The sequence below is a fragment of the Bombus huntii genome, chromosome 2 (assembly GCF_024542735.1).
Source record: "Bombus huntii isolate Logan2020A chromosome 2, iyBomHunt1.1, whole genome shotgun sequence".
NCBI lineage: Eukaryota > Metazoa > Arthropoda > Insecta > Hymenoptera > Apidae > Bombus > Bombus huntii.
The window spans coordinates 8,849,358-8,873,859 of record NC_066239.1 but is presented as its reverse complement, the minus strand read 5'-3'; the positions used below and the strand labels follow the sequence as shown (position 1 = coordinate 8,873,859).

At 32.3% G+C, this 24,502-nt stretch overlaps 6 protein-coding genes across 21 annotated transcripts in view; 2 read left to right on the top strand and 4 right to left on the bottom strand.

Annotated features, from left to right (window-relative positions):
- The window catches only part of LOC126875343 (uncharacterized), a 38,930-nt gene extending 31,693 nt beyond the window's left edge, over nt 1–7,237 (bottom strand). Inside the window, exons 1-2 of one of the 3 annotated variants that reach the window (XM_050638247.1) lie at nt 6,775–7,237; nt 1,301–1,406 (exon numbers count right to left, since the gene is read on the bottom strand). In XM_050638247.1, coding sequence (XP_050494204.1) covers nt 1,301–1,377 — 77 coding nt within the window. In that variant the 5' untranslated portion in view covers nt 1,378–1,406; nt 6,775–7,237. Of the gene's footprint in view, nt 1–1,300; nt 1,417–6,774 lie in introns of those variants that run through there. The other 2 variants (XM_050638248.1, XM_050638245.1) reach the window with 2 other exon arrangements.
- On the top strand, nt 1,992–9,591 carry LOC126875413 (E3 ubiquitin-protein ligase TRAIP-like). 14 transcript variants are annotated; one of them, XM_050638341.1, is made up of 9 exons: nt 1,998–2,112; nt 2,877–2,981; nt 3,088–3,210; nt 7,767–7,918; nt 8,042–8,419; nt 8,493–8,594; nt 8,660–8,779; nt 8,857–9,100; nt 9,182–9,591. In XM_050638341.1, exons 4-9 carry the CDS (start codon nt 7,806–7,808, stop codon nt 9,458–9,460), a joined length of 1,236 nt encoding a protein of 411 aa, XP_050494298.1. In that variant the 5' UTR covers nt 1,998–2,112; nt 2,877–2,981; nt 3,088–3,210; nt 7,767–7,805; the 3' UTR covers nt 9,461–9,591. The 14 variants fall into 14 exon arrangements, with proteins under 14 accessions (XP_050494296.1, XP_050494311.1, XP_050494345.1 ...); XM_050638376.1 differs by having other exon boundaries at nt 2,000–2,112; nt 2,963–2,981; XM_050638339.1 differs by lacking the exons at nt 2,877–2,981; nt 3,088–3,210 and adding an exon at nt 4,742–5,076 and having other exon boundaries at nt 1,992–2,112.
- On the bottom strand, nt 9,587–10,817 carry LOC126875503 (endoribonuclease CG2145-like). Its single transcript, XM_050638481.1, has 4 exons — nt 10,676–10,817; nt 10,422–10,584; nt 9,922–10,354; nt 9,587–9,859 (listed from the first exon to the last, which is right to left on the bottom strand). Exons 1-4 carry the CDS (start codon nt 10,764–10,766, stop codon nt 9,602–9,604), a joined length of 945 nt encoding a protein of 314 aa, XP_050494438.1. The 5' UTR covers nt 10,767–10,817; the 3' UTR covers nt 9,587–9,601.
- Nucleotides 10,818–11,278: 461 nt separating this feature from the next.
- LOC126875406 (zinc finger MYND domain-containing protein 10) lies at nt 11,279–13,250 on the top strand. The gene is made up of 8 exons (XM_050638312.1): nt 11,279–11,421; nt 11,490–11,598; nt 11,668–11,954; nt 12,048–12,250; nt 12,312–12,481; nt 12,564–12,701; nt 12,779–13,011; nt 13,085–13,250. The coding sequence occupies exons 1-8, from the start codon at nt 11,324–11,326 to the stop codon at nt 13,164–13,166; spliced, it is 1,320 nt and encodes a 439-aa protein (XP_050494269.1). The 5' UTR covers nt 11,279–11,323; the 3' UTR covers nt 13,167–13,250.
- Nucleotides 13,251–13,318: 68 nt separating this feature from the next.
- LOC126875501 (40S ribosomal protein S12) lies at nt 13,319–14,761 on the bottom strand. Its single transcript, XM_050638467.1, has 5 exons — nt 14,662–14,761; nt 14,491–14,527; nt 14,099–14,233; nt 13,653–13,857; nt 13,319–13,417 (listed from the first exon to the last, which is right to left on the bottom strand). Exons 2-5 carry the CDS (start codon nt 14,505–14,507, stop codon nt 13,349–13,351), a joined length of 426 nt encoding a protein of 141 aa, XP_050494424.1. The 5' UTR covers nt 14,508–14,527; nt 14,662–14,761; the 3' UTR covers nt 13,319–13,348.
- A 136-nt stretch (nt 14,762–14,897) lies between these two features.
- Nucleotides 14,898–24,160, bottom strand: LOC126878202 (DNA-binding protein D-ETS-6-like). Its single transcript, XM_050640761.1, has 4 exons — nt 24,010–24,160; nt 23,553–23,798; nt 17,703–17,967; nt 14,898–16,497 (listed from the first exon to the last, which is right to left on the bottom strand). The coding sequence occupies exons 1-4, from the start codon at nt 24,158–24,160 to the stop codon at nt 16,182–16,184; spliced, it is 978 nt and encodes a 325-aa protein (XP_050496718.1). The 3' UTR covers nt 14,898–16,181.
- Nucleotides 24,161–24,502: the final 342 nt, after the last annotated feature.

Sequence of the window (24,502 nt, the reverse complement as noted above, 5' to 3'; positions counted from 1 at the left end):
TAACTGACAGAGAAAATATATCAAATAATTAGCAATATAAACACAAATTGCCTATATTGGTTTATAATTAAATGAATTTATATTATTCATTTAATTCATACTTGTAATCTTGTACTAACAATAAGAACATCTTGTACTTGAGCAAAGTCCATCAATGAAATAAAAGGCACACTAACTGCTCTTAACAGTATACAAACATGACAATTTATTGAACTCTATCGATTACGTCCAATTAGCATGTTAACAGTACCATTGCTAAAATCGACCGAAGGAAACTTCACTTATGATATAAAGATTCAATGTGATAAATAGATTTAATAACTGATTACATTAAATGATCTATCGTCTTCGATCAATTCAATTAATCAATTTTCTTCAATTTAATCTTTTCTTGATTCGCTAATCGTTTCGAACAATTAGAGTAAAAGAAAGTGATAGAAACGGTCCAACAGTATCTTCCATCAGATCTGTGACCGTAAAATATGAAAAAATATTTTTAGTAGCTATATTGAATATTGATACAAATAGGGAATCTACGAGTCCCTGTTTTGCCCTTGCTTTGCGTCAACAATCCTCCGTCGATATTTCTATTGGCTTGTTTACGCAACGGAATAAATTACCGCACTATTGCATATTCATTTAGAGGAATACTATAGACTTTGTTGATCCTGCAAATCTGTCAATAACACAACGCTCCGCAATCGACGCTTCTACATCGCAAATCAATGTCTTAATCGCGATCAACTCTTTCACATTTTCCATCCTTTACGAATTGAAATTAAATATTTATTACACAAATACAGCGGTAAGTTGGAATGTTAAACGTTAAAATATTATATTTTGTAAATAAAAATTGAAATTGTATGTGAATTTGGGAATTAAAAATCTGATTAAAAATACAAATTTGTAACTATCACACTGGCAACTCGATATCCATAATAAAGCAAAGGGTTACAAATGCGAAATAAAACGAGAAAAATCGAAGAAATGTATGAAAATAAGAAATGACAATAAAAGATCAGGGTAATCGAGGAAACGTTAAATAACGATGAGGTAATATCACGCTCCATCCGCGGTCAGGTCGCATTGCAACGACCGCGAGTAACATGCACCCACGCGTGTACCTATCGTGCAACGACGAAGCGCGTTCGCGCGTGCATGACAGGTAAATAGTGGGAAAACGAAACAATAAGTGAGGCGTGACTAATGAAGTGCATAGACAAAGAAAAAAGGAAGGTAACAGAAAGATAATAAGAGAATAAAATGAGAAAGAGAAAAGCTTCTCTGACATACTACTAACCTGGCCTTGCGTTCCAGCTGACCGGTCACCTCATTCCTCTTCAGCACGAACGGCAACCTGTTGCTCACGACGATCATGCTCCCGTTGGAGGAGAAGCTACCGGGTTCTGTAGACATTTTGATGTTCTCTGATCAACTGTTGCAAACCGTGTGTTCCGTAGAAGAAGGGAAAAAATGACACCGCGAGTAAGTAATAAGTGTCGCGCGACTCCACACACGAGGATCTCTCCTCTTTCTCTTCGGTTCGTGTTCTATACGCACGGTCACCGGTTCGACAGCGCTGTTCTGCTATACCAAGTGTCGCGTGTCACGTGCGATCACGTGTGCATGCGAAACCGAAGTCGAAGGAGAACCGCGCCAGTTAGACGGTCGATCTGGCTAGTAGTCTGTCTCTCCTCGTCGTCGAGCGCCGCGCGAGATGACACTTTTCACTGTTCCTCGTGTCGTTCCTTTTACAGCTGCGCTTTAAAAGCGACTGGATGGCGCGTGCCCGCGTGCAGAACCGTGTCTTTCGGTTTCGTTTGATATCTCGCTTGCTCTTTGCCCTTTTTGTCTTCTCCTTTGTTTCTTTTTCGCTCTGCGTTTAAGTAGTGGTGAGCAAGCGTTTCTTTTTGGTTCTATCGTGAACTCTGATTATCCGTGAGATACGTGATTAACTCACAGTGATTGATTCTCTTTATCTTGTCCTTAAGGGCGGTTCGGATGCACAGCGACAACAAAGAATAATACAAGACAGAAATAATACAGAGGGCGAGTAAGAAGGGGGAGACTATAATGGAGGGAGTAACGCAAATCGATTTACACCGGGTAAAGGTACAATAGGAATAAGTGAAAGCTTAAGAGAAAGAGAGGAAGAAAAATCCTCTAGCGGTTGATTGGTCCGTATGACTGTGCCGCGGTGCGTGGCCAAAGTAACACTGAAGTAATAACGCCGCGTTCCCCTGAGTTTATTCGTGTTAGCCGTCGCGAGGAATTGGTCCAAAGTCTCTTTCTACGATAGTATCAATGATGGGGCCGCGACCTTTTGACTATACCGCGGTTTCCCCTCGTGCAATCAACCACCACCACCATCATCATCAGTGTCGTCGTCGTCACTACCACCGTTACCATCTCTGCATTCAAAAACACTACCCCAGCGTAATCATATGTAAACATACAGATACAGCGCCTCCCTCTTCACTCTACTCTTTCCCTCTTTTTTCCTACCCCTCTTTTCTTCCTCTCTTTCTATGACGACGCAGCGTGTCGTCGCGTGTCGTGACAGACGATCAGGGTTATCTCCTCTTATCTTTTAATTCTCGGATAACACTCGCTAATGGGACATCATGTACGTCGTCGGCGACGTCGTGACCAGCTGTACACGTTGTACCGGCATCCAGTTGTCAACATGTACATACGTGACAAATAACCGGTATTACTATATTATTGTTGTGTCGCGTTAAACACAGCCTATGTTATACCGAAACGGGACCGACCAATGCCAATTCAAGCGGAACTCGACGACAAGCAGACTGTCTGTGAACCAGATCAATCGCTATTCTTTTTCGTTTTTTTTTTTTTTTTTTTTTTTCGTTTAGATCGTATGAAAGAAAAATGTATATATCTCTGTTACCGACCGATGAAAACGGCCGATGTAACGCGGATGCTGATTACGTTTTTGCAGGATAAATAATGATATTTAGGTAACACGATTATTACATGTGTTACAATTGTTACATTATATTTTTTATCGAATTTCTAATCGGTCCTCGTATAAGTACTTAGCAAGTTGTTTTCCTTTGACTAAAGTCGAATGAAGCAGCGATTAAAGGGGCAATTACGTAACTAGCAGAATGACTGTAAGCAGAAAGGCGTTGAAATCTATAGTGGATAAAATTGGGAAGCTTTGACATTCTGACCTATGCCGTTAAGGCACGTATCTCTCATGTAGATAAGTACCAATCGAATTGTTTCAATGTGACGTACCTTCCTGGTAAATATTTGAGGTCAGCTTGGACAAAGTTGCATGCATTTCTCGTTTACCCGAAATAAACGAGATAAAAAGATTATGTCTACATGCTGGCAATATGTTTCGTACAGTTTTATTCAGTGTTTGGAGAAGCATAACTAGTAACAGAGAATTCCAACGGCATGGAAAAAATTAAATAATAAAAATTAATACTATGGAACTACTATCTTCATATTCTTCTTCGTTTACTCATGCAGTTTCTATTCTCCAATAAGAAAATTTGTAATGGAATAAGATTTCATACTACAACGTACTCGTCCAATAATCTGGAGAACCAACGTATAATAAGTAATAATATAAATTCACTGTTTACGAAGAAAAATATTTACTTTTGCGAACATAATTTCATATTATCTCTGAGCACGGCGATAATACAAATTCGAGTAAGCTGCTCGAAAAATCACTATTTAAAAAAATCCGTAATCGTTGTCACTATTTAAATAATGGAAATTAAACCTCATAGATAATTTGTCACGATAAAGGAACCTTGAGAACAGATATTTATAACTATAATCAGTCGCTAAATTCTAGTAACGTAAATTAAAATTACCGCTACTATAACTTGACAAATCGAACAAAGAAAAGGATAGTGAACATTTTTAGAGATATTTTTTCTCTTATCTTGCTCAACCGATATTAATGTTGTAATTGCAGGACTCATAATGAAAACAAAAAATGATCTAGTATATCTTGACTTATTTTCATATAAAAAGCAACCGAAAATGTTTACAGTATTTTATAATACTATAAAAATCTTTATCATGGGATCCACAATTTCATAATTTAATTAGATATATTTTTTCTATTATGTAATTGAGATCGTACCGATTGTAAGATCGCTTCTAGTATAAGTCATTTAAATGTCGCTAATTAAATAACGTAACTAAATAATTAAGTCGTTTAAGAATCATTTTTGCTAGCGAAATGTACTGTGGCTCAAGAAAGTATTAGAACACTTATGCAAACTTTTAATGAATACATTGCATGTATTATACATTTCGGGATTTTATTAACAATTATTATCGTGGAACACAACTAGCATGATTATATTAGTAAAATTTAAAATGGATTTAAAAATGTAAACATGTAGAAGTTAGAAAATACTTATTGCATGCAGAACTTACCAAAGTATTTGAACAAATAATTATTCATTATATTAGTACATCACAATATTTACTGAGACCATCTTTATCACTAATTAATAATTATACATTTAAGACTATTATTCATATCGTATACTAATTTCTTACTAAATATATATTTCCAATAAACGTTTTGTAACATACTAATATATTTTCATACCGGTTTCAAATTTTATCGATATAATCATGATAATATAAATGTTCCATAAACGATAAGTGTTCAAGTGCTATCGTGAACCGCTATAAATTGAACTAATTTGCCTGACTGTACAGAGAATCCCGAACTTTTCAGTTGAAATACTGTCTTGACGTTTCTCGAAGGAGCAAGGGATAAAAAAGACGTTATCATCACGTTATCGTCACGTGCTGGTGTTAGCTAATAAGAAGCTAGAGTTAGAGGATAATGAAGAAAATTGGCACGCGTCGCGCACGCGGTCCAAGTTTTACTCCATTCTAAAAAAATCGTTCCGTTGGAATTTAACTAGTTGAGAGACAAGTGTCGCGTTGCGAACAATACACAACTGATCGTATTGTATACCCGGCTCGACCATGAGGAACTGGTAAAAATCAATGACGCATGGTTGGAAATTAGACGCTGCATCATCGTCTAAACTTACTCTATTTAAAGTATGTACATATACCAACATAAATCTATATTTTTCGCACACTTTTGCGCACCGGGATACGTATTACGCAACATACTTCAATATCAGGTAACCAAGAAAGTCCGTGCCGTTTCTAGGTTTATTTCTATAAATTTAAAACGGCATAACCTTTCTTGATTACCTAATATTTCCCATACTTACAATTAAATGATACACGACAATAGTCTCACTGATTTCAATAATCACTTCCAATATTTTTGTCGATTTATTTAGAGTACTATACTGAAAAAGCAAAATCAAACAAATAATGTTGTATGTAAACTATTCAGAACAATCATATAACTTTCATTTCATGTATCTGTTTAAAAGAAATAAATATACATTAATAATTTTCGGATGCAAACTGTTCTTATTATTCAAAATAATGTATTGTACAATTAATTAAATTTTTGTTATGTTTTGAGGTTTATAATATGTTTTTATAACGTTCTACATTACATATTATTACTTCATAACAATGTACCGAAGTAATAATGTGGTAAAAAAGCAATGTCAGAAATGTCAAGTTTGCAAAAACACGTGGATAGGGCAAAAGCGACATTAACATTTTATTACCTTCCTCCATAGATGGAGTTACTCACACAACATATTTACGTAAAGTTATAAATAAGGAAGAAAACTGTAGTTATTAATGCAATTATATTTTTTACAAGAAATAATAATTCCTTCTGATTCCATAAGATTTCTATCAAGAATTTCGGGTCCCGTCGTAATAGTTCGTAAAAATCCGGCAAAATTCGACAAGTTTCGGTGTAATTCGGTAGACATAGCATGTGCGTCGAATATAAGCGCGAAACCGGTATGTATATTTTTTGCTACTATACAAAGTAGGTTAAAAATATATGCAAACAATAAACGTATAGCACAAAAATATTTAACTTTTTACAAGTCACTGACTTCATTGTATATATGAAGCAGCGTAAAATTCTTAATATTATTAAATCCACAATATTTAATATCTTTTAAATTTACGCAAAGATGATAACTTAATATAATTAAAAAATCAAAGAAATTTGAATTTGAATATGAATATCAATTATAGATGTTTGTTTCATGTATTTATTTTATAATTGCAAACAGTTCTTCTAATAATAAATATTAAAAGTAGATTTTTTGCGAAAAAGAATTAATGTAATAAGCAATGAAAATATAATCCAAAGATTCAACTGCGTTTATGTTAAAAATATAATATACAAAAAATTAATACAAGCTATGCTGGTAATCATTGAAAAATTGCATTAATATAATTCAATTTTTCAAATAAAGCAATTGCCATAAATTACGAAAAATATTCTTTTTCAGAGCATTTTTACTGTATTTTTATTGCATTTTCGACAATATACATACAGAGAACGTAGATCCTTCAAATAGAATAGTTATTTAAATCTGTATCATAAATGCGGTTGCCGTTGAATTTACGCTCACGAAAGAATCGTTTAACCAACAAATGGCTGACATCTAGCACGCTGAATATTTCAAAGTAAAAAGCGATGACAATTACACCGAATGATTAATATACATACAAATGATCACAAAAACAATAGAACATATAGAATGACAGAATCGTGAAACTCGAGATGTGTACCTAATTCAAATCGATCTGCTATTGTCAACTTAGTACATACACCTTTATCCGAGTTAAGACGACATTGGCACCCACCTCAAAAAGACAAGCTTCCTCGTTTTATTATATATAAACGGCAATGTTAAATAGGCTATTAATTATACACTACAAGTTGGCAATATTTTGTTAAAGAGTTCAATGCTAATTCGCGCACTCACATGTATACCGGCAATCCTCCGGTACTGGCTAGTGTTTTTACGAGAGACGTTCTTTCGAGAAGGTACCACTGGTAACTGGTTCCTTCTTCGCGAAGTTTCGGATAGCTGAAATTGCAAGCCGAATCGATTGTTATGGCCTACAATATGACTGGCAACTAAACAAGAAACCATAGAAAATTCCCTAGGAAACGTTGCAAATTTTTCTATCTCTAGTCAAATTTCTATTTACAAATATAGGATCTTCATATTGCTTTGTGACATAAATGACACAATAAAACTAATATTAATTGCATGTACAGATATTAAAAGAAGTTGTTACATTTGCATCTTTATTTACATTATATTTTTCAGTAAGGAACAAGAGATCGAATTTATCTTTAACAATAATAACGATTATTATATAAAAGTAATAGTTTACTTAGATTGAAATTTAAATTACTTAGATCTTGTAAATGCAATGTTGATATTGTACAGAAAATCATATATCTCATTTTTAAAAACTAAGTTAATATATTAATATATTAATTTCCATTATATTTCTACTATATAATTACTTTCATATTCAATACACAACATGTATTCAGTTAATTTAAGCGTCGTTCTATAAGCAAAGTTACATATGTGATAAATTCATTTGCAAAAATAGTAAATTTAAACTTCATAAAAGTATCTGTGGGGTAAACGGACATCCTACTAATGATGTTTCGGGCTATATAGTTTGATGGCACATGTATAACCCTTTTGAAACTTAAGTCATCTCGAATAAGAACATAACAAATGTATTTATGCTAGATTGATATTTTAAATTAGATTAACATTAAAACTTTGTAAACAGTAATAATAAACTAAACGTAAACTGATCTTTGACAGGTATTTCTATGATCATTGTTTATGAAATTTTGATGTAAAATGAATGTCATTTGCTCTATATGTAGCGATCAATTAATACAGTCTGATGATATTTTCTATACGAGATGTGGACACGTATTTCATCTGCATTGTTTAACGTCATGGCTTGAAAGGTGAACAAATATTAAAAAATAATAGAACAGGAAACACCTTGTTAGAGAGTGTAAAAGTGTATAAACTTTCAAATTTATTTTTTTGCCATGACAATATTCATAATTGTAAGTTGTTACTTTCAGATCAAAAAGCTGTCCACAATGTAGGGAGAAAGTTACACAGAGTAAAATTCATAGGCTTTATTTTACATTTTCAAGCAATGACCTGATAGTTGAGACTCAAGGCTCGACATTGCAAGAAAAAGTAGACAGATTGAAATTTCAAATTTTGTTAAAGGAAAAGGACATCCAATATTATTCCTCAAAAAATGTCACTTTAGAAAAACAAAACGCTGGCTTAAAGCAAGAAGTTCGAAAAGTAGAGAGTGAGATTAACAAAAAAAATGCAGCCATACATGCTTTGAAGGAGCAAATAAATTATTTCAAAAAACAGAGTTCTCACTGTGATAATCTAAAGAGAGAAATTAGTCAGTTAAAAAATAAGATTGAAGACCTTAGGCCGTATGTAATTATTACATGTACATATATCATATACTTTATATTATTACCTATATCAATTTTTTGCATGTTTCAGAATACAAGTATTATTACATGCTCCTATCAGTGATGTTAGTAAAATGGTTGGAAAAACTAAAGATCCTCAAACACTTACTATGTATATTTCTATCATGAAAAAGTTAGTAATGTTCGAGAATATGTTTTAAAAATTATTATACTATTATTAACATATTATATTTGCAGAGAATTAATTGGAAGATTTAATAAATGTAAACAATTACGCATGAGTGTTAAAAAGCTGCAAGAAGAACTTTCTAAAGTTAATACAAAATCTAATACCTCATTAGAACAATCAAAACGAATGTAAGATTTTAAAAAATCTATTCAATGTGGTAATTTATATGAACGGATATTATATACCAATATTATTATCACCTCAGGGACTTAGAAGAAAAGCTAGCATTTTCAGAGAGCAAAAATATAGCATTACAAAGACGAGTTAATGAATTAGAAGAGATACTTGACATCAATGAGCAGAGTAATAGTAAATTAGAAATCCAAATAGCAGAAGATGTAAACAATATTTCTATAAAAAATCCAATTGAAACAACATCAAAAAAACAAAGTCAAGACATCTCAAATAAAAATTCTATATCAAATTGCACTACTAAAAAAACTGAAAAGGTTTGAAATTGAATAGAATAATACTAATGAAAGAAATCAAAATCAATGGTTAATTACATTTATCATGTATTTCTTTTATAGATATGCAATGCTAAAACCATACAACAAAAAATACAGGATTGTCAGACAGATAATGATACAAGTGATTTAGAACTAGATTTAATAGATTGTAACTCCTCCAAGAATTCTTCGGTAGAGTCTAAGAGATTTAAATTGTCAGAAGGTGATATAAACGTTTCACATACAAGTCATAACAATAAATCCTCAAATAGTTCTATATCAAAGAAAAGAAAAAAAAATAATACCAAAAAAAAGATATCTGACATTGAAGACAATAGTAGTGTGATTGATCTTACCTAAGGAGTTCCTATAACTACTGCATATTTTTTTATATAAATCATTATTTATATTTTAAAAGTATATATAGTATTTTATCATTGTAATTAATGGACCTTTTCTGAGTTTTAGAAAAATAAAATATTCTACTTTTATATTTTTTGGTTACTTATTTGATTTATGTTCAATATAGGAAAACATAGGGAAAGCAGTTCCAATAAACTTTGTACCATTATTTTGTAATATGTATGTCTGAACATAAAATTTAAATCCTCCAAAAGACAATTGACACCTTTTATTTGGTCTTGTAAAAAAACAAAGTGTATAAAGGGCTATTTCTAATTCTGGAGTGGTTCCAATGAACATGGATGACCTTTTACGTTTTCCAATATAAGTGAAATATATTTCTAAAATGACAGCTTTCTAAAATTGTTTTCAAGTGATTTAATGAATATTATTAGTTTATAATTTGCATTTCTACTTACATTAACAAATTCCTTACTATGGCCAAATCCAAAATAATTAATTTTCTTTAATAATTCTCCATGGGAAAAGAAAATCCAATTATGCAGCCCTATAATACCTTTACGTGGTTTTCTTTCTCCTATAAATACATGTTCAAATCCAGAAGTACCATTTATATTTTTACTCCGAGAATATAAATGAAACCAAATTTGTTTTAAAATATCTTTATAAACTCGCATGTCATTTTTAAAGAACCCTTTGACTGACAAAAAGTACATAACATGTGAAATTATATCTGTTTCCATTAAATTATCAATAAATTCATTCTCTTCTAGATCTTCTTCCCTTGTTATGACTTCTGGCTCATAAGTATCCAATTCATAATTATCAAATAACTTTACAAGAGATCTTATTGTTGGTATTAAAAATATTTTGGTCGATATATTTAACAACCTAAAGTTATAAAAACTAATTATGTTTGAAATTATTAACAAAAAATACCTTTAGAAATAGAAAATACCTTTGTGGAGCATTATCAGTAAAGTTTTTAAAGCTCATATTTCCTTGATAATTTATATACACATGGTTGAATAATTCATCAGAAGACTTGTTAAATAATTCTTCTGATACCATCATTAATTCTACATCACTTGTTAAAGACACGTTTGCAGCAGTACAAAAATCTATGAGACGAACAAATATACATAAAGATATATAAGATGAATAAATAATTGAATGAATAATAATGTTGTTTTATTTCTGTTTTGTAATTACCGCCTATTTGATAAGTTGTGAAAGGACTTATGCCTGAAATATTTAATATAGCTAGGATGTAAACAGAAATTTGAAACATCTTATTTAACATTTTTCTAAAATAACATATTTTAGTTTTAAATAGTAAACAATATAGGTTATGTCAAATGTTTCCTCGTTATTTGAAAATCTTATATTTATTATACATATTTCAATGTAAAATAAAGATCATATATACTAATAATTAAGATTTAAAAAATAAAAAGTGGAAGTTTCCACTTAATTTTAAATTGAATAATTGATAATTTTTATAATGTGTAATGACTATTATGTAATTTATTATACAAGAAAGTTGTACGAAAATTAAAAAATTTGTGTAAAAGACCTTAAATAAATAAAGGTATCTATTTTTAAGGTGTAAATCTTATAGTTCAAAGGTAAGTAAAACATAAGTAGAATATGATTAATATTAAAAAGAAAATTATTTTAAAATATTGATATAACATTAAAATTCAGTTAAAACCATTTGTATTGTAATTTTCTAACGTTATACTTAAAAACTATATATATATATGCAATAATCACTGCAGGGTATCGAATATACGGAATACGAATTTTGTTTACAAATGGTTGACATTCATTTATGGTAGTGCGTTTTTAATCATAAAAATGTCAAATCGAATTGAATATATAATTTCGCCGTGGGAAATTGAATTATATATACAACATCTACAAATTTCGGAACTTGAAGATATTGGAACGAAAGGGTTAATTTTTCTTAAACATTACAAATATTTCTTACACAATATAGCTATAACTTGAGCATTATTTTCAGCTGGTTTGAATTTCATAAAAAGTTGATGTTATTAAATCAACAAAGCGTATTAGAAATTAGCGGCTTGCGAGAAGAAAGTACTAAGGAATGGTTTGTTTCTTTTAAAAAGGTAAATAAGATATATTTTAATAAAACATGCAACTATCTGTTATGTTAATATTACTTTCTTCCCGTATAGATTCCTGTCCTTATATACGAAGCTATACAAATTGATATATGGAAGCATAAAGTATTTCCACTTTTGATCGAAATAAATGAAGAACCAAAAAATACTTTTATGCTTTACACTGTATTTTATCACGAAGATATTGCCGTTTCACTATTAGAAAACGTGTTGTTTCATTGTGAAAGTGCAGAAACTATAAATGATTCTGCTCTTGACCTCGTCGATTATGCTGTTAAATCTGTATCTTTACTCCTCGATATGCCTGTCATCGAAATTTATGAAAATGTAAGAGACCCAAAGTAAGTGAACTGACACTCGAATTTTTATGTCATTTTAGTAAGAAAGTAATATTCCACGTGCTGAGTAGTAATGGTAGTAATTGTTGCAATTAGCTCATGTCTTGAAGAAATATTTGAGAAAAAGAAAGAATTTGAATTTGATATTGGTATACGTTGCATTTCGATTCTCCGTTACTTGGCCGAATACGTAGATAGTTTACCATTGTGTGTATTATCGCGATTGTTAGCTACTCATGATGTGCCCTATTTACTTGCTCAACTCATTGAAAGACATCCGTGGAAAAAGGAAAGTAAAGGTAACTATCATTACATAAGTATAAGAAAATTCAGAGTATAATAAAACTGTTTACTCTTCAGGTGAAAATATGATATATAACAGTGGTTGGAAAAAAGTAAAATCAGGTGAAGAAGGAAAAATTTCTAAAATAGAAGGACAAGTTTGGCTTGGTTTAAGGGAATTATTGCTTAATACAAAAAGTGCACCTTATTATGAAATTACTGATCATAGGTTTTCTCAGTTATTAAAAGTATTTTAACATTATATATTGCATTATATGTTTAACATTATATGTGTTGTGTTCAAAGGAAAGAAATTATGTTTCGCATTAGTTACAGAAATATTTACACGAATGTGTACTGGATCAAATTTCACCTTTAATAGATCTAAAAAGATGGTTAAATTATTTAAGTGTATCATCACCTAATGGTAATGCATTGCGAGCAATAAATGTGGAACTTATACCACAGGTTGAAAGTTATCCAATAAAATATTTGTTTAAATTTTTTAAAATATTAAGCAAATAACCAAATTGATATTTTACTAGATAAAATCGTCAATAATAGAGAAATATCATAAGAAGTGGAAAAAATTAGCAAAACATCAATCAAAATTTATATACACTACAGACGTTGATTATATTAAAAATGCTGCTCAAATTTTAAGCGATGCATATGATTTGGACAAACTGGATTGCATTGATGTTAAAGAATGCTCTTTATGTCATGAAGAAGCAAAAAAACGTTGTTCTAAATGTAAAGAAGTTTGGTACTGTGGAAGGTAAAGATTTTTTTCATATGTTTATAAAACAGTACTATTTTTTACTAAAACAATATCGGATCTATTATTCCAGGGAGTGTCAAGTAAAAGATTGGGTGAAGCATAAGAATATTTGTGACAAGATAACAAAAAACATAGAATGTGAGAAAGACTAATTTCGAAATTTTTGTCTGGAAAAAGAATATTTGATTACATTTTCAGTATTTCTTCCTAGAAATAAAGAAATTAAAAATATAAAAGTATTGAAATTAATTCCCCTATTATACGAATATTAGAAATACTTAGGATTAAATAAATAATACGTACGAACTTATATTAAATATTTAATTAAAAGATCTTAATGTACAGAGCTTTGTTTCACATATTCCATTACCACATCTTTTGCAGGAGTGTCTTCTCCAAAGTCCTAAAAGTAAAAAAGAATCATTTAATAGAAAAAATTTTTAAAAAACAATTAAGTTACTAATATTACATTATTAAAATCAGGCAATTATTAGGCATTATTACATCATAATTTGTTAATTAAATGGGTTCTCTCAGTAGAGGGAGCCTTTGCTCTCATCACATAGTACCATTAAATTTGCAAATTGCATTTAATATTAAAAAGGTAGTTATATTTTTATATATAGTACAATTTATACCTTTACGACAACACAGGAGCACCCAACAACTTTTCGGGCTTTACCAGCGCAGTCAATTTTACATAAACCAGCCCATTCACCTAGTTTCTTATTATTGTCTACCCTGATAAAGGGAATCTGATGTTCATTGCACAATGCTTGTACTAGTTTCTTATACATAGGTTCGTCACAATTTTCTGCTAATATGCAAAGCATAGCTTGCCTCCTAGAATATAATAAAGGAAATGTAAACAAATATAATTTTAATATTACACAGGCTATAGAATAGAGTAATTTTTTAATATATCAAATAGGGTTATAGACAGCATTATTAAATTTTGTAATGGATTGCTTCTCAGTAGAAGGATCCTAATATATAGTCATATAATGATATATAAAGGTTTGCAAATTTGTTATTTCACGAAAATATATATAACTTATTTAAGTAAATCATTCAATAAACTCACTTGTCTAGTGCTTTGGCAGCTTCATGGAGACCATGTACGACACCATCATGAATAAGTGCATTTTTAAGAACTTCTTGAAGGGCTGTGTTTATATCCATTGCACCTCCTGCTGCCATTGCAGAAGGTACATCGTCACTAAGAACAAAAATATAATTACAGTCTATTTACTTAACTCTCCACACAAAATTTTTGACATAGGATTTTGTGGTTATATGATAACTTTATGCAAACAATTAATTTCAATAAACATCAATATTCAAAAAAAGTTTATGAAATAAGGGTAATAAATGTTTACTATCGTAACTTGATACTTTTACAATTTTAAATTAAGGTTTTAAATAAAAAAAAACCTTCATATCAATATCTTTGTAACAAATATACAAAACACTTACTTCTCAACGTCTGACATATTTTTCAAGGACTAAGGAGCTGAAATAATAAAATCAAATTAATGATTCTGATTCTAGCTTCACGTTTTAAGATATTTCCACGTAAAAATTATGTTGATGGTATTATAATAAATTGATTTCTAAGTCATCGCCTTCCAGCGTGCTTCAACCTACCTTTTCTTACGAAGAAAGAGAAATGGAGTTTGAGTACGTTATATTCAGGTTACGTCTACGTTAGCTCTGATTGGCTGAGAAGGAAATATAAGTGACATCTATAGAATGTTTCCAAAAGTTCATAATTCGTCATTTTGCACTTTCGGTTGGAGAGAAAATAAATGTTCATACTTATGGTTCTAGTTGTAGATAAGTATGAGAATGACAAAATCGTGCAATAATGAAATTAATTGTAATTTTTTATGTCAGACAGAAAAATAGATATAAACTTTTCCGTAGAATCGTATAATTAAATAGGGTCTTGTAGCGTGGAACTCAGTAGGTTCTTATCTATACTAGTGTGCAACTAAACTCCATCCTTCCGGACCGCAATAATCTTAGGGAACTGTCATAAAACTAAGGATTTGTACTTTATTGTTAGGGCTCTTAATCGTTATTAAATATATTGTCTGTCTATATCTACAAAGTTATTGGAATAAAGTATATATTGTAACCTGTTAATCCAGTGTTTTAATCAGTTCAATCATCTTTATTATCCTAAATGAAATAGGGGATCGATAAGTTCGTGGCATCGATGATCTAATCGTAACGGGAATTTACGACTTCCATTGACGTGATCTATCACGAACGCGACTCCGCGCGAACACATAGGTTCTTGTATATACTAAATAGCAACCACACAGGGTATATCCCCAATTTTATAAATTCTTGTATATGCTAACGTTTGTTCCCTTCAGTACTTCTCCGCATGGTGTAGCACTAGTCCGGGAACAACCAAAACCATGACTGCGTGGGCACTGTCATTTCCTCTTTGTGTCGGCAATTCACGTTCCATTAAAGGTTTCATTTATTTTATTGTAGATGCCGTCCTATATCTCACCTATAATATAGAATGAAACTTGAATGCATTTTTTAAAAAAATGAGATGGATTATAGAAAAGAATGAACAATTAAAATGTTTAGTTTTGTAGGGCTTTATTTTCCTAAGCTAACCGTTAAGCATCTTAACATTCATTAAATAAAAAATTATGCTTATAAACTGTACATTCCAACATTAAAGAAGTGCATATAAATACAATTCCTATCCAAAACTTCAGCAGAGACATCACTATTGCTTTATGTATACTTATCTAAATATCTTAATATATTTATATATACAGTAATTTTATTCTTCTCTACCAACAACTATACCTACAATAGTTTGATACTTAATTTATCTGTTGTACATACTTATTTTATAGTTAACATTTATCTTATATATTACACTTAAAAAGAACCATTAATTACACGCGTATAATAGATCTATTAATAATTAATTATCGTTGAATGCTTAACAAAAAGTTTATATAACCTTTCCAAATTACGTTGGAAATTATCTATTTCTTTAAAATCTTTAAAATAGCAGTATAATTTACAATTGCTTTTATGCACTGGTATGCCTATTGCATATCCTACGCATGATCTAACTTAACAAAAAATTGTTCACGTTGTCACAAATGAAAAACAATGAATTCTTTATGCTACGTTGGTGGAGAGTATCTGTGGTAAGGCCAACAATAATGTGGCGGAGGTGGCGGTGGTGGTGGAGGCGGTGGTGGAGGAGGTGGTGGAGGTGCCGATGGATGTTGCGAACTCGATGGTCCTGTCGGATACAGATGATGAGTATGATGCGTATGATGAGGATGACAATTCGCGCCTGTACCTCGACTCGATTGAGATGCCTCCAACGTGACACCAGCTTGAGTCTGACAAGCCATCATCAATCCATGGAAGTCGAACTTGTACGCGTATCGTTTCCCGTGCACTTTCGTCATGATATTTTTGTCGTAGTAATATCTGCGAATCAAATACTTTTGAAATATAATACAGTAATAAAATAACGAATCATATAGATAGGTAATAGTGAATAATAGTAATAGCGATAAAAACTGTAAGGTAAGTTAATTCTTTTTCATGTAATCATGGGACACACCTTCCCTTCAATAGGGAAGGTAGGACACACGAATTCTTTTCATTGAACGAATTTAAGTACCTATCATATTTCAAATTATATATGTAGATTGCTGTAGGTATTGTAGGTTGACCAACAATAAGCGAGATACGAGCTATGTAAATAGAATAGGGTGTTAGTATTAACATCATTACTACATGATTTATTGGTTAACGGCTTATAACTCTAACTATAACGGATTATAACTCTAAAAGTAAAATAAAAAATATTAAAGATGAAGTAATGGAAAGCAAATGGAGTAGCTATCTTGCTCCGCTAAATGTATAGGCAGCTTTTCATATCTACTGCGTAAATGTAAACATATTTAATACTTTATCTACCGGAAGCCTACTAATAGGCTTTTCGATGCTAACGCTTATCGGCCGATAACCTATTCATCGGTTTTCCGATGCCAACACTTACCGACTGGAAGCTTTTATATTTTATATTCGCTTGTTAGTAACTGTATAATAACTCGTTCATATCCTTGCAAATTTAAAAAATTTTTATCGTTTACCATGGTTCAAGATAAATGAAGATGAAGAGTTTTGCTTAGATAATCTGTCAGATTGTGGCGTAGTTATTTGAAAGTATTATACATATATTAGTTTATAAATAGTTATATTACATAAGATAAATATAATAATGCTATCGTGACAATTATAAACGATAATAAAATTACACTGCTTTGAAACAAAAGAAATTAGAATGACATAACGAGTAATCCCTCACGCTTTGATTTTAATGTTATAGAGTTTTACAAATAGGCACGTATATGCTTCGCGAAAGCTAAGGCCTGGCCGGTACTAGCGACGTGTCCATGCCCAACTAAGTTGATCGTTAGTAAATGGCAACTTCAATGGTAAGCGATAGGTAAAGTATTAATATCTACACCGTAGTAAGTACTTATATAAACATTTAATACACTTCAAACATACATATGAACATACTTGTAACAAAAAAAAATAAGAAATCAGAAAACTCGTGAATAAAATTTCCATTTGATTTAAGAAAGTCACGAAGGTAAGTGAAACTTCAGATTTCTGTTTACCTGAGTGCTCGCGATAATTTGTCGTAGTTCATGTTCGGTTTGCTCTTCCGTTCGCCCCATCGACGCGCGACTTCGTCCGGATCGGTAAGTTTGAACTCGCCGTTCGAACCCTCCCACGCGATACAGGATGAATTGGACGAATCCGAGAGCAGCTCCAGCAGGAATTGCCAGAGTTGAACCTGTCCGCCTCCGACCGCCCCGGAACCCACAGCTCCAGCTGTCGATCCAATCAGGGAGCAAGTTCGTTGGAGGAGGCTGAACCTCTCTGCGGGCAAGAAGCAGAAACACGCATGCACCAACAGGCCGTGATTTCCTCGAGGTCGATTCGTCGAAACCTTGAGAGTATAGCGATGGTTGCGATCATCCACTGCCTGTTATCTCTCCTCTCTTCTTTTATGTATTTAATTTATTTCATGTTTGTTTCAACAGTGCTTTTCTTTGTGAATCTAACCGAAGTTGGGATTTGAAATTGTAGTGCACGAAAAAGAAGGAATCTTGGTAGCTACGGAGGGTTAAAGGGATTTGACGGCATCAGGATCATCTTAAGAAAAAATTTATCAATTAATGATATTAGTGAGGTGATAAGTTACGGATTATAGGATGTAAACTTCTTTTTCACAATTTTATGTTATACGGTGCAATCAAATGAGTTGTAATTTATCAAGTATGTTTATAAAGTTTTATTTTCGTTCTTCGTTTTATTATCAATCTTATTGTGTTGTATCTGTTACCGTCAGAATTTTTGTTTTAATAATGTAATTTGAAAAAATTACTATCTTGTGTCTTAAAAAATCACGTTGCGTTCAGGTGCCTAAATTTTCTCCCTCGAAAACATTTTTGGCAGTTATCCACAACTAAATCAATTCTTTTAATCCGAGAAAATTTGTATAATTACCTTGGAAACTTAGTGACGAAGATCCGTAATCAATGTTTCATAAAAGTTCATACGAACAAAGTAAAAAATATATATGTAACGGTATGCATTTTCCAGTTGTTAAGAAAAATGTTCTTAATCTCGCTCTCTTACTTTTAGCAAAAAAATGTTTATATCATTAAAACCACGACATAGTCAAGTGCATGCGTGCTCTAGAGGAAATTCAAAGCGGATTTTCTCAAAAACAAAGCCTCGAATGAAACAAATTCGTTCCATATCTTCGACTTATTTCCTCATGTACGATCACCTCCTTCAGGTTCTACCATCAATATTAGGGACACCCTGTATATATATGAGACAAATGATGGATCTATACAAAGATTATAAAATGTGCATAGCTTGTAGCACCGTTCGAAGCACCCGGTGCATCTAACCCACATTTCTGCCCTCATATTGTTCGAAAATTGATTATCACATATAAAACAGACCACATTTTCATTTTCCTCGCTTTCGCTTGGTGACTCTACTTCAAAATTCTTCCTGAAACACGCGTTCATAATGTCGTCCTGAGGTATCTCTGCAGAGCAATGAAATTAGACACAAAGCCATTTTTTAATATAATTGTCAGTTCTAATCGATACGTGATAGAACGAAATCGCCAGTTCGGAATATAAAAATACTACTATACTACACACTGCCAAAAATAAATACTAGAGTTACATACTTTGAATGTTGGAATACGACTTGAAATATTAAGAAATAATATAGTGCACTAGTCGCGAAAAGAAAAAGCGTTACAGCAGACTCTGAAACGACGAATTCCTTTGTTTTTCCGTGACTTAAGCAGCGGCATTTTTATTTTCTATTCCAAGCGATTTACAAGCTGGAACACCTAACAACAAGGATCGATCAGGGGACGAAATTAGGCACGCGAACAAAATTTTCGCCCCTTACCCTATTTCAATTTAATTTCAATCGCCACGAAAACATCTATAAAAATTACTTACATGAAGTAAATTGTTATAATATTAGCACACAAAACAGAATTTGATAGATTAACTCAATAGAGTAACTTAAATTTTCTCTCGTGAACTCTTCCTCTACAAAGTTTTATGAATGTGAAAAAAGTATTTTCGTAAAATTTTAATTCGCGAGAAAGTTAACGCTATATAGTAACAGATACCGTTGTAAAGAATGGCAGCTGCCGAAGGATGGAATCTGGTGTCCTGCTGAAGATGCAACGGATGTGTTTGAATCCTCCACATTACGCGTCGAACTATGTCGTCTAATCCTTCACCGCGTGAGCAACGGTGATCGGCTGGCACGTTATCAATCTCATTACAGCGGTACGTAATACGAAAATCATCTTTCCTTGTTATTTAATTTTCCAATTATTTCGATATTAACTCAGATTTAACATTTATTTTCAAGATAATCTGCCATAAATTTGGAGATCGATGAGCATAAACGATTGTTCTAATAACAAATTTTATTATAACGATACGTGATCTATGCGAAAGAAAGTTCCATTTTTAAATTAAAATACCATAACATCTGACTCACAAACGTATCGCATGAATCAAAAAGAATATAAATATTCGATTTCCCTGGATCCGAATCATTTTTCTTCTTTTTTTGTTATTTTATCTAACCACTTTTAACTTCTTTAACGTTCCATTAAAATTGAAAAAAACGGTACCTATTATGTATCTATACACTACATCACAATATTGTGTATTTAAAGGATCAGTGATAATTTAAAGTTTTCCCGCGATAATGAGTACGATTTTAAATATTTACGGAGTAAAGACAGTCCTAATTGAAAATAATAAAAATAATATAATAAAAAATAAACCACGTGACGTATTCGTTGACGTTTCTTTATACGCACAAATTTGTGTACATATATGGACGTATCGTACGAAATTTTGATCCGCGATAACGATAAAGCGCGAATTCGCACAGAATAAAACGCACCAGACGGAGGACAGAGAGTAACTGAGCGACCTTTGCCCCCGGTGATTTCAGCCCTTATCGCCCCCACTCTGACTCCCGTGAACGGAATGCTTTTACACGTCTGTACAATACTGACTCCAACCACTTTCTCATTATCCTAAAGATACAGCTATTAAAATTAATAATCGAGTTCAAATTTAAAGAATTTGACATTTTCAAATTTTTTCTGATTATATCTTTGTATCGATAGATACTTACATTTTTGGATACATCTTTAATCTAATTCTTTAAAAAAAAAAGAGAGAAAAATTTGTAAAAATTTTTTGATTCAAATAATTGCCTACTTTCGTTCTTTTCCGACAGTTGTAACTGACTTTTTCATGAATTTATTACTTATTCGGAGTTTGATTGACTGTTCGATATCCTTTCCTTCCTTTCTCTTTTTTCTTGTCTTTATCAAATGTAATTTTACGAAACCTGTGTCACTTGAACAAAATTATAAAAAAAGGAAATAACATACCTGTATCTATCGTACAACGAAATGAATAATTGAAACCACCGACAGCTTTCGCAATGTAAATTCAGAAGTATGCGCGAAATCTGGTTTCCAAAATTATATAAGCCTATTAATTTATATTTTCTCCAAGCATAAATGTTACCTATACCATACAATACAAATTCAGAATTCCAAAAGCGTTGTTTAAAACGTCGTTTCAAATAACTTCCAATCAGTTTCCAAAAATTTATGGAAGAATTTTATAGACCGAAAAAAGAAGTCCAGACCACGTTATTCTTTGTAAGCAAACATTTTAAATCTTATTCAAATAAAGATCATTTTCGATCGATTACCGCAAATATATACCGTATAAATGATTCTCTTCACCTTTTCAGATAACCCAGTAACCTTTCCAGAAAAAGAAATGAATAACAGAATATATGTATATATATACACATATATACCTAATGATGTACAATATGGAAGGTGATGATTTCGCTTGACGCAGGTTTCAAGGCGTTTTCAGTTTCGCGGCGCACGACGATGACGCCTGAAATTATCCCGTATACGCTGGGAGATTCGGGGGATGTTTCGCGCTCATCAAGAAAACAATATAGCCGCACCCCGTGGCGAGCTTACCATCCCTAGCACCGTTAGAGTTTGCTCTCCCCTCCCTAGACAGTGTAGATGGCAAAGGAGAAGGGTGGCAGCGGTTACTGCGAGGCCGTAACCCCAGGGTGGCGGTGCCACCACCTTCCCGCCGCCCTAAACACTCGATGGTTTATTCATGAGAGCTCTCTCACCACGATAACACTGATTCGTTTAATAAACGGCCGCTGCCGGGCGCGGAGTATGCCCCAAGAGCACCTACAACGTTATTCAAACGGACGATATATCTCGGAGGCTTACACTGCCAAGACTCTTGCCTCTTCTCGCTTTTCATCCGTCGTCGACCAAAAGGCGGATCGCTCTTTTTCTCTTACACCAACTCCGTATCACCTCTAGTTACAGCTCCTTGCTCGCGCGCGCAAAACGCTTTAACGCGAATAACTTTCGCACGCTTCGAGCAAAGTCAGAGAGGTAAGTACTTTTTGTCCCGAGTTCTGTCTCCACGTTTTCATGTGTGTTTATTCCTTTTTATTCTTTCTCTGGTGTTTCCCAAGTTCGTGTGCTGCAATTGAATCTTTCGCGTTTAGGACTGTGAAATCTGATTGAATTGATGATATGGTCGGCGCGATAAAATTACAGAGGCAACGAAGTTGAATTTATTATTTGTATGAACGTATTTTTGTATTTTCGTGGTTGATGGAATTTGGATTTTATAGCTTTGAAACTAGTTACGAAGTTTGAATGAATTTGATTGATTGACACTGTGAAATGAATTTCGAGGTAAGAATTTTTTGTTGTCAGATCTGCTTCCACGTTTTCAAGTGTCTTTATGCTTCTCATCTTTTCTTTCCTTTTTTATATTTTTAAAGTTCGTTTCCAAGCTTAACGATCGAAGCTTGATTTTTTTAAGATCGAAATTAGCTATACGTACAAAATTTAATTGCGCTTCGATTATTTGGTATTTGAATTTCTTATTTTCGATTTGATAGAATTACGCAAAAAACAAAATTAAATATATTGTTCGTGATCAAGGTAAAATAAAGAATTGATAATACAAATGATCAAAATCTAGTTTTCGTTAAGTCGGAAGTCCGTGGTGGATAAAAATAAACGAAGGGAGCAACGAGACTATTATCGTCTACGATATTTATTTTTCTGCCGGACCTTTCTTATCTCTAATAGATCGCGCCCTCGTTAAAACCTAAGATAAGGTTGAAGTGTTCGCCAGTGGACTAGGACCTACCCTAGGGAACGGTTAGCCTCTTCCGGTCACTTTCAATCCAACCTGGACCCCTATTAACCTTCCCTAAGCTCCATGAATCGCGCGTCATTTGGATTTACTGCAGGAATTCAATCCGTATTGCTCAGTTACACCGACTTTTACGAATTATAATAAATGACGTCGATATGTTAATTTCTAACTTTGAAAAAACACAAGAACTTATATCGAACACCGCTTTATATATTCTACTTATGAGCACAACTAATAAATCATTTACTAAATGGGATATGTTACTAATTGCATAAATATTATGTAACAGGTATTATATCGAAAGCCTATTATAAAATTCGCAATTTATATAATGATGATACTTGAATACTTACGTGTATGACAATATTTTTATAGCAGTAAATAATATTTCAGCAATTCTTTATCAGGGTACTATAGCTAAATACTTAAAAATAAAAATAATAGAGAATAATATTATATAGTTCGTTTTATGAATCAAGATAATACTTATGCTCTTTTTACCTTGATACGGTATAATAACACTTGTTGATTCATATATCGATAACTCGAATATTGAAATTTATTACAATCGTTAAAATCTTTGTTTTAAAAACAGCATGTTATATGAGTGGAAAAGATGGAACATTTATACGCTTTACGTATATTACGATTCTGGTTACTTACCATCAATTTTCTCCTCTTGCAACAAATCCGGCGTTTGCACACCAGTTGCCTGGAATTGAAGGTAACCAAGGTGTCGTGCCAAAATTTTTCCACCAGGAATAGCTTGCCAATAATCAGACGATAATTTTAATAGCTCTTTGCCAGTTGATGGAAATTTAGTCGTACTCGGTGGTGGTTTTATGGAAAACACCTGGCTGCACCATGAAATCCAGGATGCGATGTGGTTCGAGTTCCATTCCGACGGATCTAAATGCGTAATAATATTAATTCTTTCGATTAATTTTTTTTTCAGTAAGAATATCTTCCTTATCTGATAAAAAAAATCTGATAAACGATTTCAAATATATGTTGTATTTTTATAGTAGATAACAATAATCATTTAAATCCTATAATTATCATCTAAATACTCTCTTTGTCTATTCCAACGAATAATACATTTGAAAATAAAAATAATTACCAGATGGAACCATCACGGGCTCTGATTCCATTTCGTTTTCTTCGATTGTTTCTCCTTTTACGACATTTAATTTTCTGCCACATCCGTATTGGTTCTTAACCGATGGCATAAATCTCAAACTTGCTCGCCAACATATCGTCAAATCACGCATTTTTTTCAGATTCGTACATTCGTCGATAATAAACAAGAAAGTTTGATCTCTTAATAACTATATATTTGTATTTTGTATGTTAAAATATCTGATCTTCCTCGAGTGTTCTTTCTGCATGTTTTTCATAATACGAAAATTATTTCCTTGCCGATCCGCTTTTGATCTGCTTTCGATTCGACTGTTTGATACAATCTTTCGGTTCGTCCGCGAGAAATTGTCATACAGTTTCATTTCCCACGACCAGCTTATATGACTCGTGATCTCCACAAACTGTCCATGATTCATCGAATACATATGCAATATGTAGGTGTAAGAGTGTAGGTATATACATAAGCTGATCGT

Coding starts and splice junctions, on each gene's coding strand:
- LOC126875413 (XM_050638339.1), top strand. CDS start 7,806: ATGAATGTCATTTGCTCTATATGTAGCGATCAATTAATACAGTCTGAT. Junction 8,595..8,659: donor TATATTTCTATCATGAAAAA/GTTAGTAATGTT, acceptor TTATATTTGCAG/AGAATTAATTGGAAGATTTA. Junction 9,101..9,181: donor CTACTAAAAAAACTGAAAAG/GTTTGAAATTGA, acceptor TTTCTTTTATAG/ATATGCAATGCTAAAACCAT.
- LOC126875503 (XM_050638481.1), bottom strand. CDS start 10,766: ATGTTAAATAAGATGTTTCAAATTTCTGTTTACATCCTAGCTATATTA. Junction 10,585..10,675: donor CACAACTTATCAAATAGGCG/GTAATTACAAAA, acceptor TTCGTCTCATAG/ATTTTTGTACTGCTGCAAAC. Junction 10,355..10,421: donor ACTGATAATGCTCCACAAAG/GTATTTTCTATT, acceptor TTATAACTTTAG/GTTGTTAAATATATCGACCA.
- LOC126875406 (XM_050638312.1), top strand. CDS start 11,324: ATGTCAAATCGAATTGAATATATAATTTCGCCGTGGGAAATTGAATTA. Junction 12,251..12,311: donor GTGGAAAAAGGAAAGTAAAG/GTAACTATCATT, acceptor TTTACTCTTCAG/GTGAAAATATGATATATAAC. Junction 12,702..12,778: donor ATGTGGAACTTATACCACAG/GTTGAAAGTTAT, acceptor ATATTTTACTAG/ATAAAATCGTCAATAATAGA.
- LOC126878202 (XM_050640761.1), bottom strand. CDS start 24,160: ATGCGTGATTTGACGATATGTTGGCGAGCAAGTTTGAGATTTATGCCA. Junction 17,968..23,552: donor GCAAGAGGAGAAAATTGATG/GTAAGTAACCAG, acceptor TCTTGCCCGCAG/AGAGGTTCAGCCTCCTCCAA. Junction 16,498..17,702: donor AAATTATCGCGAGCACTCAG/GTAAACAGAAAT, acceptor TTTGATTCGCAG/ATATTACTACGACAAAAATA.
- LOC126875501 (XM_050638467.1), bottom strand. Junction 13,858..14,098: donor GCTGCCAAAGCACTAGACAA/GTGAGTTTATTG, acceptor ATTATATTCTAG/GAGGCAAGCTATGCTTTGCA. Junction 13,418..13,652: donor GCTCCTGTGTTGTCGTAAAG/GTATAAATTGTA, acceptor TTTTACTTTTAG/GACTTTGGAGAAGACACTCC.